This window comes from Ptychodera flava, chromosome 21 (assembly GCF_041260155.1).
Source record: "Ptychodera flava strain L36383 chromosome 21, AS_Pfla_20210202, whole genome shotgun sequence".
Taxonomy (NCBI): Eukaryota; Metazoa; Hemichordata; class Enteropneusta; family Ptychoderidae; genus Ptychodera; species Ptychodera flava.
This window is the reverse complement of record NC_091948.1, coordinates 32,029,379-32,044,284: the sequence shown is the minus strand read 5'-3', so window position 1 is coordinate 32,044,284 and position 14,906 is coordinate 32,029,379. Positions and strand designations below refer to the sequence as shown.

At 37.2% G+C, this 14,906-nt stretch overlaps 1 protein-coding gene across 1 annotated transcript; it reads left to right on the top strand.

The window, feature by feature from the left end:
* Positions 1–2,404: 2,404 nt before the first annotated feature.
* Positions 2,405–12,906, top strand: LOC139122038 (uncharacterized). The gene is made up of 6 exons (XM_070687403.1): positions 2,405–2,845; positions 3,242–3,356; positions 5,397–5,564; positions 8,566–10,027; positions 11,811–12,098; positions 12,664–12,906. The coding sequence occupies exons 1-6, from the start codon at positions 2,522–2,524 to the stop codon at positions 12,677–12,679; spliced, it is 2,373 nt and encodes a 790-aa protein (XP_070543504.1). The 5' UTR covers positions 2,405–2,521; the 3' UTR covers positions 12,680–12,906.
* Positions 12,907–14,906: the final 2,000 nt, after the last annotated feature.

Below are 14,906 nucleotides of genomic sequence, written 5' to 3'. Positions count from 1 at the left end.
TACATTCGTGTTATGGGGCGATATTTCCCCGAATGCGTACAAGTTTACGCAGTCGTGATTTTTTAGCGTATTTCAGAAGAATTTTGCGTAAAATAAGCAGGGTTTTGTGTTAACGGAAAAACTGATTGAATCTCACTTGGAATAATGAAATACCTCTCTTAGAATTCAAAACTAATCACAAACTTCCAAGGCCGCACTGCAGTGTGAGATGACATATTCTCTTGATCGTTTCAAGATATGAGCACTGCTCTTCACATCATGTCTATTATTTATTTAGCTCAGTTGTCAATGATGTGGAGCATCACGTAGGTGGATTTTTATAGATGAACTGCCATCACATGTCATTATCACCTGGCTTCTACTCACGAACAACGAGCTAATATGTTTTCCTGTTCTCTATTAGCCCCTTGAAATAAACTAATTCAGATTTGCTCAATTCTGATAAAGTCATAGCTTTTTGGCCAATTTGGTCATTATTGGTCAAAATATCTTCCAGTACTAAGTGACAATTAAATACCTATCAAATTTAGCTTGTATTTTTCTAGTGAAGACCACTTTCATATTTGTACAATGTGATTCGGACATCTGCACGCCTTAAGAATTTTCATCGTTTTTGGTCAAAAGATCACGTCAGAAAGAGCCAATTCAATTGTTGTCAGTTTTAGCTGACTGCAAATGATGTCATTCAATTTTTTTCTTTAATGAGGAAATTTATATTCCATCTTACTGAATTTTTCCTTTTTTAGCTTATAAATTTTGTTTGTGATTTATGATTATTTATCTCATTCAGACCTGTTCAAATTTTCATGACAGTTATAGTTTTGCATTTACAATATCCAACAGTTGACATGTTTCAGATTAGTTCCAAGTTTTGTGAAAGTTGCATAATTTTATACAAACTTTTGCTTAAAGTTTTCTCAGTGAAACGATACTCTTACCAAATCAAGAATAAAAATCAGATGTCACCATGCAAAGTTTGACACTAAGGAAACAAATTATCTGACATTTACCGGTATTTGAAATTCAAAACGTTCGCCAACCCTGTGTAAACTCAAAGGAAAAAATTCGAAAAACGAAGACGATAGCAATTTTTCTTATTCCAAGCGCTTTAATATGAACCCCCGTATGTGGTATCCTAGAAAAGTGGTATCCGTGAAATTTGACAGCCGGAACATCTTTTCCCGAGGGTCTACTACCACCAGCTTTGTCTCACCTGGCACTATGCCCAACGGCAACAACGATCGTTCTAAAAGTGTTATATGTAAATCGCTGATTTTGCCTTTCGCGTGGTTTCCTGGTCAAAGTTTTTAAACTTTTTTGAAATTCTTCCCTTGATATTAAAAAAGGGGCCTTTTGATGAGAAATAGGTACATTTAAATCTATGTATGTCAATTCTGATTAAACTGGGGCGCACAAAGAGTCATTGACAATATTTGTCATGCAGATGAATCTGAACTCAAAATTGAATAGAAGAGCAAGTCAGTTCAATACGTTTTATAGCTCATGACGTTTGTGTCAGAAAAAAACATGTGCAAACCTTAGAAATCAAGGTATTATTTTCGGGACTTGAACACAACATCTGGTGGCAATGAGTGTTATATTTTGTGTTGAACGGTGTTACTATCTTGAACTGATACTTTAAAAACGTAGTTTTTTTTCAAATTCTTTTGACAATAAAGATGTGGGTGCACAAAAATATAATGTATACGAAGCAGACTGTAATAATCAGTATTCATAGAGTATGGGATCAAACGATGGTTTATGACGTCATTGTTTGGCCATATGCCTTACATAAGGTGGAGGTTTAGCACTCTAGAAATATATATTCATGTTATCTCATCCGTTAGTGTCGAAAGACATGCTCACTGCATAAATAAATTAGCGCCCTCAACTTATCAAGAATAACGTATGCTGTACTATCAACTTGAAATTCCATTATTTTAAGAGTTTGAATTGGATATGTCTTTGATAGTTCTCGGGTGAAATGCGAATCAGCTGTCTTTTTCCTCCAGCCACTGACATGTTTTTCGTAATTTACATATAACCTTATCACAGCGTCTCTATTAGTGGTCCCGAAAACGCACAACTGGTGGGTGCGCTGTGATTGGCTGATGTCAGCCAACCTAAAGCTTGGTATACTTTTGAATCTTTCAATATATCATCCTGTTAGCCCTTCAATAATGAAACATAAAAATAATATTTTTTTATGTGTGTACTGTTTGATTTATAAAAAAAATAAAAAAATATATCGAAGTGCTTTATCGACAGAATTTGACAAATAAATTATTATTTCCAGAAGATGTGGTTATATAAAGATTTCATTTATCAATGCGTAATTGGCCAATTATGTAATGGAAAAGTCAGATGTTTATGCAAATAATGTCGGGTATAAGTATCCATGAAGGCATGCTGGATTTCATTTGTTTGAGTATTCTCTGTGTTTCGTTTGCTTTCTTCCGTTGTTTGAGTTTAGTTCAGATAATTTCTCCTTATCATTTTCAATCCAAGGACTCTGCTCACCATGGTTCAGTTTGTATTGTTCACCATTATGCTAGCATCTCTCCACACTACGTATTCTAATACAACTATGTCAAGGAAGGGTAAAGTTCTTGACGCTCTATCCAATGCATTCACTGATGTCAACGGCATACATATGGTCTTGCAAGCTCTCAACCAGACAATTTCTGAACGTTACAGCGAAAGTGGGGCTACTGGTCTTCTCAGGCACGTCCATGAGATCCGCGAAGAACTGTACAGCATTAAAAGTACTTTAGCCGTTCTTGCAGATGTACCTTCAGTAGACGTGAATGTACTGCTTCAACAAATTGACGACTTTGAGGGCAAGGTAAGTTTCGAGAATACAATTGTCAAGTGTCGGTGCAAGGCGCAATGCAACATACTGTAATGAGCAAAAACGAGCATTAATTGTCCATGAAGTTGTTATAAGATCGAGAAAACTCGAATGTTCAGCATAATTTTAAATCGCTTGTAAAACAAGGAATTGTTACATTCAGCAACAAGTAGAATGCAATTATCAAAGTCTCCGTCTTTTCATGTGGGGTACAGTAAAGTCGATTTTAAATTCTTCAAATGCTGTCAGGAAATCGTCTGCGCACATTTAATTTAACCGAAAGTCCAACTCGGAATGCATCATATTCTCGTTACTTTTAAAATGCATAAAGTGTAAACGTGTATAGGTCGGGTAACTGAAAAATATTCTCACGCAACGTTGTCTCTGTAGATATCCGGGTTGAAGATTCAAGTATACGAGAAAATGCATGAATGGTCTCAATGCTTCGAAACTATCGCTCTTGCTCTGGACCAAATCGAGAGCCTTGAAACGCAATTGCTTGACGGTGAGTAGAGACGTTAAGTGTTAACTTGGATTCAAAACCCATTAGTTTTGTGCCGTATAATTGCGAATAGTTGGAACTAGGCGAACGACTTGTGGATGGCTTCTTGACAGAAAAAGTTCAGAGTAGAAAAAAAGTTGCCTGGTTTTCTTGTGAAAAATGCACTTTTGACATTTTGATTTTGACGTTACGGTTGTTTGTGTGGTTTATCATGATAATGCGCCTTGGGCCTTGACAAATATTCGGACTTTCAAATATCTACAATTCTTTTCTAATCTATCCTTTGTGAGAGCTCATTTTAAAGCTTTTGGAGAAATAAAAACTTTCATAGTCTTAGTTTTTTGAAAAATGCAAAACTAAATTTTCCCCATACAGTTAACAAAGGGATATCGGCCACTCCCATTGTGCATTTCAAATATCGCAAAATGTTTGGTAATTTGTTTCGCTAGTTCCAAACTTTGCACGGTGACCCCGTATTTTTATCGTTGATTTGGTAAGAGAATGGTTGAAATTCTCATTTTGGAACGTTTCAGCAAAAGTTTAATTTTTTCACTTTCGAGGCGCATACTACCTCATGCCCAACGTAAGCCCCAAAATTTGAAAATATCAACGGTATGTGTTTTTTCATTTGAAGGGATTTTAGGACTTGTATATAGAAGATTTATTTAGTGGGACTCGAAACGAAACTCTCTGATATGAATGTGGTCTGTTGTCCATTTATGGAGGTAAATTTCTGGCTAAGTTTTTGATAATTTTGTTTTGTTCATCTACTGCACTTTCTTGTTCTACTCCATGAAGTGCGATGAAAATTAATGTTTTGAACTAATCAACACAGCCATATGTATACAATCAGCACTGTTATAGTTTAAAATTGAATTCACGTCAGGACTAGAATTCATTTGTCATCAAGAACCATGATTACGGTCTTTACACATATACAGACAATTTTGCCAAACAATAGTTTTTATTTCTGCATGCTGTGGGGAGTAGAACAAGAAACTGCAGTTGATACGCAGAACATGTGCTGAAAAATTGGCCTAAACGGTACAGATAATGTACCTTTTATACAATTGTTAATTACGTTCAGTTTTCCTGACAGGTGAGGAAAGTCATCCCGTTTCCAAACCTATATGTAATAGTGTTTTTTCTGTTTTACAAGATTAAGCTTTTCGGTAAGAAAGAATATGGTAACAACAGCGCCCTCCTGCCCTGAAAGAGAAACACACTCACACCCAAAAAGATCTGTTCATTTCAACATCAGGCCAGATTTATTCTTATAGCAAGTCAGAAGAGGCGCATTTGAACATGTTTTGAGTTTGTTGCGGGATTGGGGGGATTTGAAAAAATCTGAAAACTTTTTTGAATTCCCCCTCTCTCCCAACTCCTGAGGCGTTTGTGAATGCAGCCTTATCTTCCCTTGCCAATTACCCTTGCCAATTACACTCGGCTGAAACATGAGGGGCAGCCGCGGCCGCTCGGCAGGACTGAAAATGCTAATTCAAGTGCCAGCGAGTTTGTTTCAAAGTACCTTAAATGTCTATTTATTTGAGAAAGACGTGTCTTAAAATTATGAAATAAGTGTTTCATAGGAAATGGTTGTATCATAGTTTTGTAGGTAAATTGTACAGAAGTTATCCGCTTAAGTTGACGTAATTGGTCAGTCGTCTTTTGAGATTTAGTTCTATGGCAGCGTTTTCACTAATTACGGCCGACCGTATGTTGCAAGGCAAGACAACCGGAGCGCTGCATGTCGGACTTATTTGCTGTAGCAAAGAACTTCAGTTTTACATATGCCTTGTACGCTGCTGTAACCGAATTTTTCATTTACATGTACGTGTACCTTCATTTCATTTCATTTAAAGGATTCATTTGAAGTTTAAGGTTTTTATAGCAATGTAATGCTTCGGATCGACTAGTCTATTGTTGGTCTTAGTATATTGGTAAAAGTGACAGTCATAGAATTCCTAGAAACTTTTGTCCGCTTCGATGCATCGTCAGAAGTATGTAGGCAGGGAAGAAATCGTTTGTATTATTTTTTTTTAGATTTGCAAAGATTAACAAGACGCGGCTGCTTGAGAAAACGGAATGGTTATCCAGAAACTTCTTTCGATACGTGGAGTGTACTTGACAGTTTGCAGCCGCCTGTCATGGTAACATCGACATCACTGCACACCCTGCAGGATACGTTGGACTTTACTCCAAAATACAAAGGTTGGTGCTTATGTAACATCATTCATTTTATCAATTTTACCAGATCGCTGGTACATGAAAAAGCATGGACCCTTATAGTCTATGGTAAAAGTAAACCCATGTATTACACCTACATTTTTCACGCATTCCAATCGCCATATTACTTTGGCATAAGCCAAAGTAAAGTATAATTGAGAACTTTCGGATCCTGGAAATAACACGAAGGATACATACAATTATCCTATATGCTATGCCCGTATCACCACTTTCCTATTGTTCGTACAATTATCCTATATGTTATGCCTGTATCAGCATTCTCATGTTGTTTAAAGAGTCCTGATATGAACCCGTACATGTTAAAATATGAATCATATTTTCACTATAACCGGAACTACAGCCAGGCGTATGCCTGTGTTCATGTACATAAACAGATAAAACTGCTGACAATCGGAAAGGTCATTTATTAGGGACCAGATTTTGTTTACTTTCAGTTTTTTGGGCATTGCATTTAAGTATACTCACGGTCTTCCCAATGACAAACAAACGAACTAATATATATGTATGTAACAAATTTGTATGTATTACGACCGACACTTTTCATCGTTCACGGTTCCGTACTGTGTTTTCATGTTGTCAACGCTGCTGAGGAGTACGGTCCTGGTTGATAGTGCATCGTGACAGCCTGAGAACCGCTATACAATACGACAAATTTCCTGTTGACGAGTTTTGATATCTAGGTAATGAACTATATCGAGCATTGCCACATGTGAGCCACAAGAATCAGACTACACCTCTGAAAATACACAACAGAGAAGGTGCATAAGCTCATATCATGTTTCCGATTCATACAGCGCCTCGGACATGATCGTGGTCGGTGCAAGTTTCCGATACAAAGTTTAAGATACGTGTATTCCCAAGAAAGTCAAACTTTCGTGTAGATCAGTTAATATTTAGTTCTACTAGTCAAGCCAGGGACAAAATTATACGAACGGAATATGTAAATACCTTTGAAATGTTTTATTCGTACTGCAACAAAATTTGCAGTAGAATCACCGTCCCTCCACGGGAGGACCGTGTTACACTGAACTAGTTACACGGCTGTACTTAACTTTCCCCATATCCTTTCTAAAGTGGTAAGTGTGGCATATCATACATATGGGACGTAACAGGACATGTATTATTCCAGGAGATGAACTCTGTGACTGTCACAGCTAATATATCAACATTGCATTCGTAAGGGACTGAACAGGGAGGCCAGTGTCTTGCGGGGGTGGGTCGCCATTTGTTGCGCAAGCATTTTTGAAGGGTCATGAAATGTTGCACATGGCTTTCGGGGACGGTCACCATTTTTCGCAAAAATATAAGAAGCCAAGATGTGGCTAATTATAGTGATTTGTCAATAAATATAGACTTATAATACATGGGAGCCTATTTGGCATATTATTAACAATGTCCCACCACAAAACAAGCTCATCTGTACATTTTTCTATTTTTGATAGTTTGTGTAAATGTACTTTGCTTAAAGTGGGAAGTAAAGAAACATTCGCGTACCAGACATTTGATTTTTGGATCTCCAAAATGTGGATTTGACTATTAATAGTAGTCTATGTGAATGGAAACTATGAACATTTTTCGAAGACAAAGCAATCAATATCTGTGCATTTACAGACGGTTTGATAAATGTACTTTACAGGAATAGGAATGTTACAAGCGCATATATGGGGGGGGGGATTTATTTTGGAATTTCACGGAAAATATTGATCCACTCACCATTCATGGTAGTCTATAAGAAACCTATGAACAATTTTTTCCAATTGACATAATTGTCAGGTGTTTAAAAGTGGAGAAGTGAACAACAAATATGGTTTTTGGATTTCACCCAATACATTATTCATTTCTCATGGTAGTGCTTTTGTAAACTATTAAACGATTTTCCCTTGCAAAACTGCTATATCTGTACATTTACATGTAAATGTTGTTAAATATTGACTTTCATGCTTTTTTGAGGTTTCTTGACAATAACTGTTCTCTGTACAATTACAAGCCAAACTTTGAAATGGAGGTTAACATTACAGCTGTTGTCACTTGTGATTTTGAATAGCCAATTGTGCTGCAAGTTGTTGATAGAATTTTTTAATGTGAATGTGACCATTTTTTATCTAATGACTTTAAACCTTGCATTAAATGATTATTTAAAAGGTTAAACCGTATTTGTTGAAAGTTCAAAGGTCAAACTAATAATCATATGCAATTAAGATGTTGATAGGCACTCTGAGACGCAACTTGAAGGGGAAGGCCAGTTTTTGCGCATGGAAATTGAGGAGGGCCACGTTTTCTTGCAAACACTTTGAAGGGTCACTTTTTCACACAGCGTCATTTTGATAAACACCGCCACCAATGTTCCCCTGTAATTTGTATCCAGTCTGTAAATGTCCTTGAACTGCTCGCTCTGTGCAGCACTGAACGGCCACGAGATCAAGGTCTTGAATGCCGGTGCGAGTTCGATTTTGACCCGATCTTTGGTGGGCCTCACAATTTCGTGATTTTATCGTATGTTTAACATCTACCGTCGTACTGAACTTAAATGTAAACATCCTTCATATAGTAAAAACCCATGTCAACATCCTAATATTTAAATCGTTTGCTCTGAAAGCGTACCGCAACTCTTCCCATGAAGTGGAATGGCCCAACAGCGGAATAATATCAATAAATGACGCTGTTGCCATTACTCCATAGCAACTAACTTTCTGTGAGTGCAACGAGGGGCAAGCAAAGTTGATTTCTGTCGATTTCGTCGCGAATGAAAAGTCATGAACAAAGTATGCATGTATGATAAAGGGGTTATTTTGACTCGTTCCTGCGCATCTTTTCAAAATACAGACACCGCTCGAATACGACGCAATATTGACAAAACTTCTCGTAATAACCTACTTAGAAATGTTCTCATGGTACTGACTCATGCCCATTATGCTCGCACTCTGAAATTATCTAAAAAAATAAAATTGTTATAATTAACTTTCAGACACGATTCGCTTGCAAATTCCTGAAGAGTTGGTCCGTTATGTAACTCATGTGAGGGATGTACTAGATCACACATTCTGTGAGACGCCAGAGGTGACCACTGAAAGAAAAAAGAGAAGCGTACTAGCAAGACTACTCGACATTGACGGATCTACAGTGAGTGACAGTTTTCGTCAATCAGATGAATTACAAGTTAGAAACGGGTGTTCACTTTCCCAAAGCGCCGTAGAAAGAGCCATTTGTGAAATTGTAAAGGAAGATGATTTGGATGCACTTGAAGAGAAAGCACTGAGAAAAGCATGTAAGGATATTCAAAGTGGTAAAAGTAGTGTTACGGTTCCTTCCAAGAAATTACAGCAAGCTGTCGCGGACGTCTTTGATAAATTGGGACAATCAGTGTCTGTTGGTGCAAGAGATGAAATGGATGGAGAAAATTTCTTCCTAGGTCTACGTAATGACTGTTCTGTTTTGGAAAACTTCATGGATAGAGCAATTTGTGAAATTGTGAAGGAAGATGATTTGAATGCACTTGAAGAGAAAGCACTGAGAAAAGCATGTAAGGATATTCAAAGTGGTAAAAGTAGTGTTACGGTTCCTTCCAAGAAATTGCAGCAAGCTGTCGCGGACGTCTTTGATAAATTGGGACAATCAGTGTCTGTTGGTACAAGAAATGAAATCTATGAAGATAATCTCTCTCTCGGTCTACGTGGTGACTGTTCTGTTTTGGAAAACTTCATGGACAGAGCAATTTGTGAAATTGTGAAGGAAGATGATTTGAATGCACTTGAAGAGAAAGCACTGAGAAAAGCATGTAAGGATATTCAAAGTGGTAAAGGTCGTGTTTCGGTTCCTTCCAAGAAATTGCAGCAAGCTGTCGCGGACGTCTTTGATAAATTGGGACAATCAGTGTCTGTTGGTACAAGAAATGAAATCTATGAAGATAATCTCTCTCTCGGTCTACGTGGTGACTGTTCTGTTTTGGAAAACTTCATGGACAGAGCAATTTGTGAAATTGTAAAGGAAGATGATTTGGATGCACTTGAAGAGAAAGCACTGAGAAAAGCATGTAAAGATATTCAAAGTGGTAAAAGTCGCGTTTCGGTTCCTTCCAAGAAATTGCAGCAAGCTATCGCTGACGTCTTTGATGAATTGGGACAATCAGTGTCTGTTGGTGCTGGAGGTGAAATGGATGGAGAAAATTTCTTCCTAGGTCTACGTGGTGACTGTTCTGTGTTGGAAACTTTCATGGATAGAGCAATTTGTGAAATTGTGAAGGAAGATGATTTGGATGCACTTGAAGAGAAAGAACTCAGAAAAGCAGCCAAGGAAATCCAAAGTGGTAAAGGTCGTGTTTCGGTTCCTTCCAAGAAATTGCAGCAAGCTGTCATTGATGTCTTTAATAAATTGGGACAATCAGTTTCTGTCGGTATAAGAGATATAAAAGAGCTTTTACTTCAGAAGTGGTGAGTATGATTAATGATTTAGGAAACATATTTTTGGTAACATTCTGTATTTTTCTCCTGTACTCTTTTCCCCGGAGCTATACCATAGTTTTCAGTATGGAAATTTTCAAATAATGGCACTGAAAGCGAATCTTCGAAGATCATACAATCTGTACACGTCTGTAATGTCGTACATACTAGGCCCTAAGTGGAGGACATCACTATATATAAGTATCGAAATCTTGGAAACTCGTACTCAGGATTGATTATATACGCAGTTGGCTCTTTTATACTGTCCTAGATTCATTTAATTTTAATGAAATGCTATAATGTTAGAAAATGTAAACTGCATTATCAATTATCGGCGATCGTTTGATACGTTTACCACAATGACACTAGCTTCCAAGACAATTTCATATTCGAGATGATGCCTGCAGCAAGTTGATATTTAACTATTCCCAGTTTTTCATTTTCAATGACTAAAGATTTTCCTACAAGATGCGAGATCATTATACAAGACGAACACTAGTGTTTCCGGATTGTATGTTATGAAGGTTACGTTAGGCCCTACAAGAGCGATTCGACGTCGATGATACAGTACCCCCGACAGTTATGAAGTTGTTGACAAACTATGGTTATAATATAATAATGTGCGATCCATTTTCACAGCATGTCAATCACTTATGTTATCTTTGTTTATTTCAAGACAAATTGACAAAGCGCTCATGGATTATACCTTCGCCAAGTTTTAATAGAATCAAGTATATGTCTGAAAATTAAAAACCATAACAAATGGGTGCTTCTGCTCTTATCGTGAATTTTATTGTCATTTAGCAGAATTTGAATGAAATCAAAGCCATGGAACTCTTTATATGCCTGTGATGTCACTAGCTTGCTATACTGTATGGCTGTAAATGAGTGTAAAGCGAGTGATTTACGCGAGGTTGCAGCCGATACTCATTCTCGAGGCAATCAGATAGTCGCTCTTGTAAAGTCGAGACTTCATATCACTGATATCATACTCTTCGGAGAAACTGGCGTTCCAGTTTCTTACAATCATCTCGACCTTTTTGCAAAACTATTCGGAATTGATTATGGACGTAGGAAACCATTGTATGTCAATTTACTGCTGGCCATGATAAAGTAATCACAAATATTACGTATTTTAATAGGTCTTTAAAATTAATCATACACCTAATTTGTCGTGCTTGTCTGCCATGTTTGATCTCATCTCAAAATAAATGTGTATGTACTGGATTGACCGAAAAACTATACTCCGAATGAAGATCTTGCAAATTCTTAGAGTTTCGATCGGATTGTCAAGTCACCTCTCTTATATTTGTAAAGTCCGAATATTTAGATGTTTAGGTTTGAAATGTCAAAATTACTCCATTTTTACTTCTGAAAGTTCTCTCATTTGTAGAGATTTCATGGAGAAAATCGAGAAATTCAACTAATTCCACTTTGTGACAGAATCGATTCCTCAATGTCAAGAACAATATGGTATGATATCATCAGAACAGCATAAGCTTATGAAATAGATGACAGCAAGTTCCTGGCTACTTGGCCAGTGAACTAATTTGCATTTGAGAGCCAAGATATAAGCCACTTTTAAAATAAGTTTCAGTATTCAGTTATCACCCTAGACAATTGCATCTTTGATGTTACCTTTGTGTTAATTTTGGAAGGATACACTTCAGCTTTTTTCAAAGCAGTGGCCATAGGTAGCGGATTTCAATCAAGTACCTAACATTTTTCGTTTCTTCGGGAATCAATATCACTATGGGATTATTTCGTATCTCAGGTATGAACAGAAAAGTCGGCAAAGGAGAGATGTGGACAAATGGTGTTTTACACTGGCAGCATACCTGGAAAACAAATACAAAGTCTCCAATGATACTCTACATATGATAAACCGATCATTGAGTCAAGTTGCCTCTCCACCAGTTATGGATTTTCCTGTCATTACCAACTCGTTTGCTGGAAAGGAAATGCTACCACAGTCGGTCAGCAGCACAATAGCTACCCTATCTGAATGGCTTGTTACACTGAAGGAAACTCTGGCGGTTGACATAAGGTTTGGCTGTAACTTGTAAGTACAATATTTATATTTACTATTCCAAAAGATGCTTCCCATGTGTAAAATTTCTCGAGCAGCTTCGCTTTGGCCAATTTTTTTCATGGTCTTCGTACCACGTGACACCTGCCAAGGTTATTTAAGCAGTACCACACTGGGAGAAGAGCATGCCACGAGATTTTGACCAGTTCACGTTGTGTATGCACGGACGCCAAGTGAGTGCATGTATTCAGTGAACCTGTCAAAATATTGTAATACTCGTCGCAGAGATGGTCTATTGCAATCATATCATAATATTATATTGAAATTCTGGTGTGAATCGCTAAAAAGACTCATTTTCTTACGGAAAGCTCGCGCGTGTAACAGCTGTGCTGTGTCGTTAATATAGCACTTTAATTTTTTTAAGTCTCAACCCAATCCAATCAAAATCTGATCACATCTTCCTGTCCTTTGCGGTTCTCATTATAGCTGATAGTCGTTTCTCTATAGGTGCCTGTCCTTTTCTGTTCTCGCTAGCTGATAGTAGTCTCACTACAGGTGTCTGTTTCCAGAGATCTCTAATTTATTTTGATCTTTTCAGGTCTGATGGCGAATAAGAAACTCTTATACTCTCAAAGTCCGGATCGCTGAGAGCCTGCAAAGAACAACATTCCTTCCATTGTATACTATGGTCTTAAACAATCTGACAAAGTGTGGCTTCTCTTCCTGTTTGTAAAATCAAGAGTATGTACAAAAATGTAAAATACTAGAATATATTTATCCATATGTATGTATGTAATATACTTTATTTCGACATAAATGATTAAGTTTACTGTAAAATCCACTCCTGTCTGTTATTTACTGAGAGTATGGTCGAGAGAATGCGGTTACTTTCCAAACAACCCTAACGGTGAAAGACTACGTTCTACATATCTAAGACTAGCCTTCTGATTCTGTGGTCATTCGTGCCACCTTTTTGTCATTTAAGAAGCTACATTTTCGACAAAATTATATCGGTCTTTTCTTGAATTAACCTCTAACAGATGGCCTTGCTTTTTGACATAAACTTTGCTTTTAGTTTGTGTAATGCTCTCAAAATTCAGTCGGAACTTCGGGCATTTCGTGAAACTGTTTAACCGAGAACAATAGTTTGATGTTCTAGGTGATAATAAGATACTTTTTTACGCTTGGTTTCAGATTCCCATTTACTCTGTTGAACCAGGTTCAGTTATGTAATCGACACCTTGTTTAAGATATTATGCGAATCGAAAGTGAACGGCCTTCAACTTTTGCTCAGACTTTCCTTAAAGAATATTTCAAACATTTTCTTTCAAATTTAAAATCAAGAATAAAAATCTTGGTCACAGTGCATACTTTGGACGTAGAATACAAATTGCCCAAGATTTACCGATATCTGAATTCGAAGTTCAAAATGGCCGCCATCCCCGTATTAACTCCATGAAGGAAAATATAATTCACGATTTTCGAAAAACTAAGACTGAAGTTTTCTCACCCCAAGAGTTTAAAAAAAACCCCCACAAGTGGTAATCTGAAAAGAATTGACAAAGTTTAAGTCCGAATATCTGTCCCCGAGGCCCATTCTACCTCGAAAGTCTAGGTTCCCATTTACTATGAGACAATCTGAGCCAGTATTAACTGTGTAATCTACCCCGGGTTAGTTTCAAACGTTAAACACAGTGTACACGCTCTGCCTTTCAACTTCATGTCAAACCAGAATGCTGAAAACTAGTGTTAAAAATCAGTTGCATTTGCTTGAGTGCCTCCTTCAAATTGGAGAGGTAAATGAAAATATTTCATCAGGAAGTTCTCAGTCAGTCATTATCAAACACTGGTAGATTCACAACTTCGCTATAGCCAAGGGGTTTATTCGAGCAAGGCTCCTCAAATTAAATGGGGAGATTAGACTACGCTAAACTAATCTAGCAATGCGGACAATACTATGTTGACCAGTAATATGGACGCTGTATACATTAGCAGACAAAGCAACTGGTATAGTAACCGTAACCATCTTACTAATATCACTACAATGATGAAAAGAAAAGACTTCAAATTAAACATTTTGGTGCATACAAGTCTATGAAGACCAGTCTGGCAGTTTCAACTATAGAAAACTCTATGTGCGACTTTGGAAGTGCATTCACCCGTGCTTTAAACACAGAAAATCTACACGCCTTCGGTAAAGGCGTAACTTTACCCTTTGTATTGAATTACAAAGCTGAACTCTACATAGTCCGTCGAAAATGGGAAACTTCAAACGATCAAATGTCTGAAATTTAACTCTCTGCATTGTTTTGAAAACTCTTTGCATTGAGTAATATTTGAGCCTTTATTTCTTGCAAAACCTTTGGCGATATAGAGATACACTGGACTAATCGATATATTATTTGATTGTTATCGACCTTTTTCATGACTTTTAACACTCGAAAAACTTTTCTTAACATTTCTATAGATTTACAAAACTAAGGCTCCTTGAACTTGTCTTGGACCCAAATTTTGTGACAGAAATCCGTTCCCGGCTAAATTAGTACACTGAATGCATATCTATTGACTTTCAGACCTATTCTAGTGTACAGATTCAAAATTGAGTGTTGTGCTGGAACAATTACTTCCTCCGAACTATTATAAATGTAGGTAAAGGATGTCTGTACGGCAGATATAACTGAGTACTTTGAATTCTTCATCGCTGCTTCCAAATTGATTATAGCTTGCTTGCGAATTTTAGTCTGTATAGTGACCCTGAACAGCAACTGATTTGAACTTCCATCTCCTATCAAAGATGACAAGGCGTTAGCAGAGTTAAAGCCAGCTTAGACCTGAGTACAT

What these genes read in the sequence shown, in the direction of transcription:
- LOC139122038 (XM_070687403.1), top strand. Translation starts at nt 2,522, where the DNA reads ATGGTTCAGTTTGTATTGTTCACCATTATGCTAGCATCTCTCCACACT. An exon ending in CTTTACTCCAAAATACAAAG is followed by an intron (nt 5,565 to 8,565) that starts GTTGGTGCTTAT and finishes ATTAACTTTCAG; the next exon opens with ACACGATTCGCTTGCAAATT. An exon ending in GAGCTTTTACTTCAGAAGTG is followed by an intron (nt 10,028 to 11,810) that starts GTGAGTATGATT and finishes TTCGTATCTCAG; the next exon opens with GTATGAACAGAAAAGTCGGC.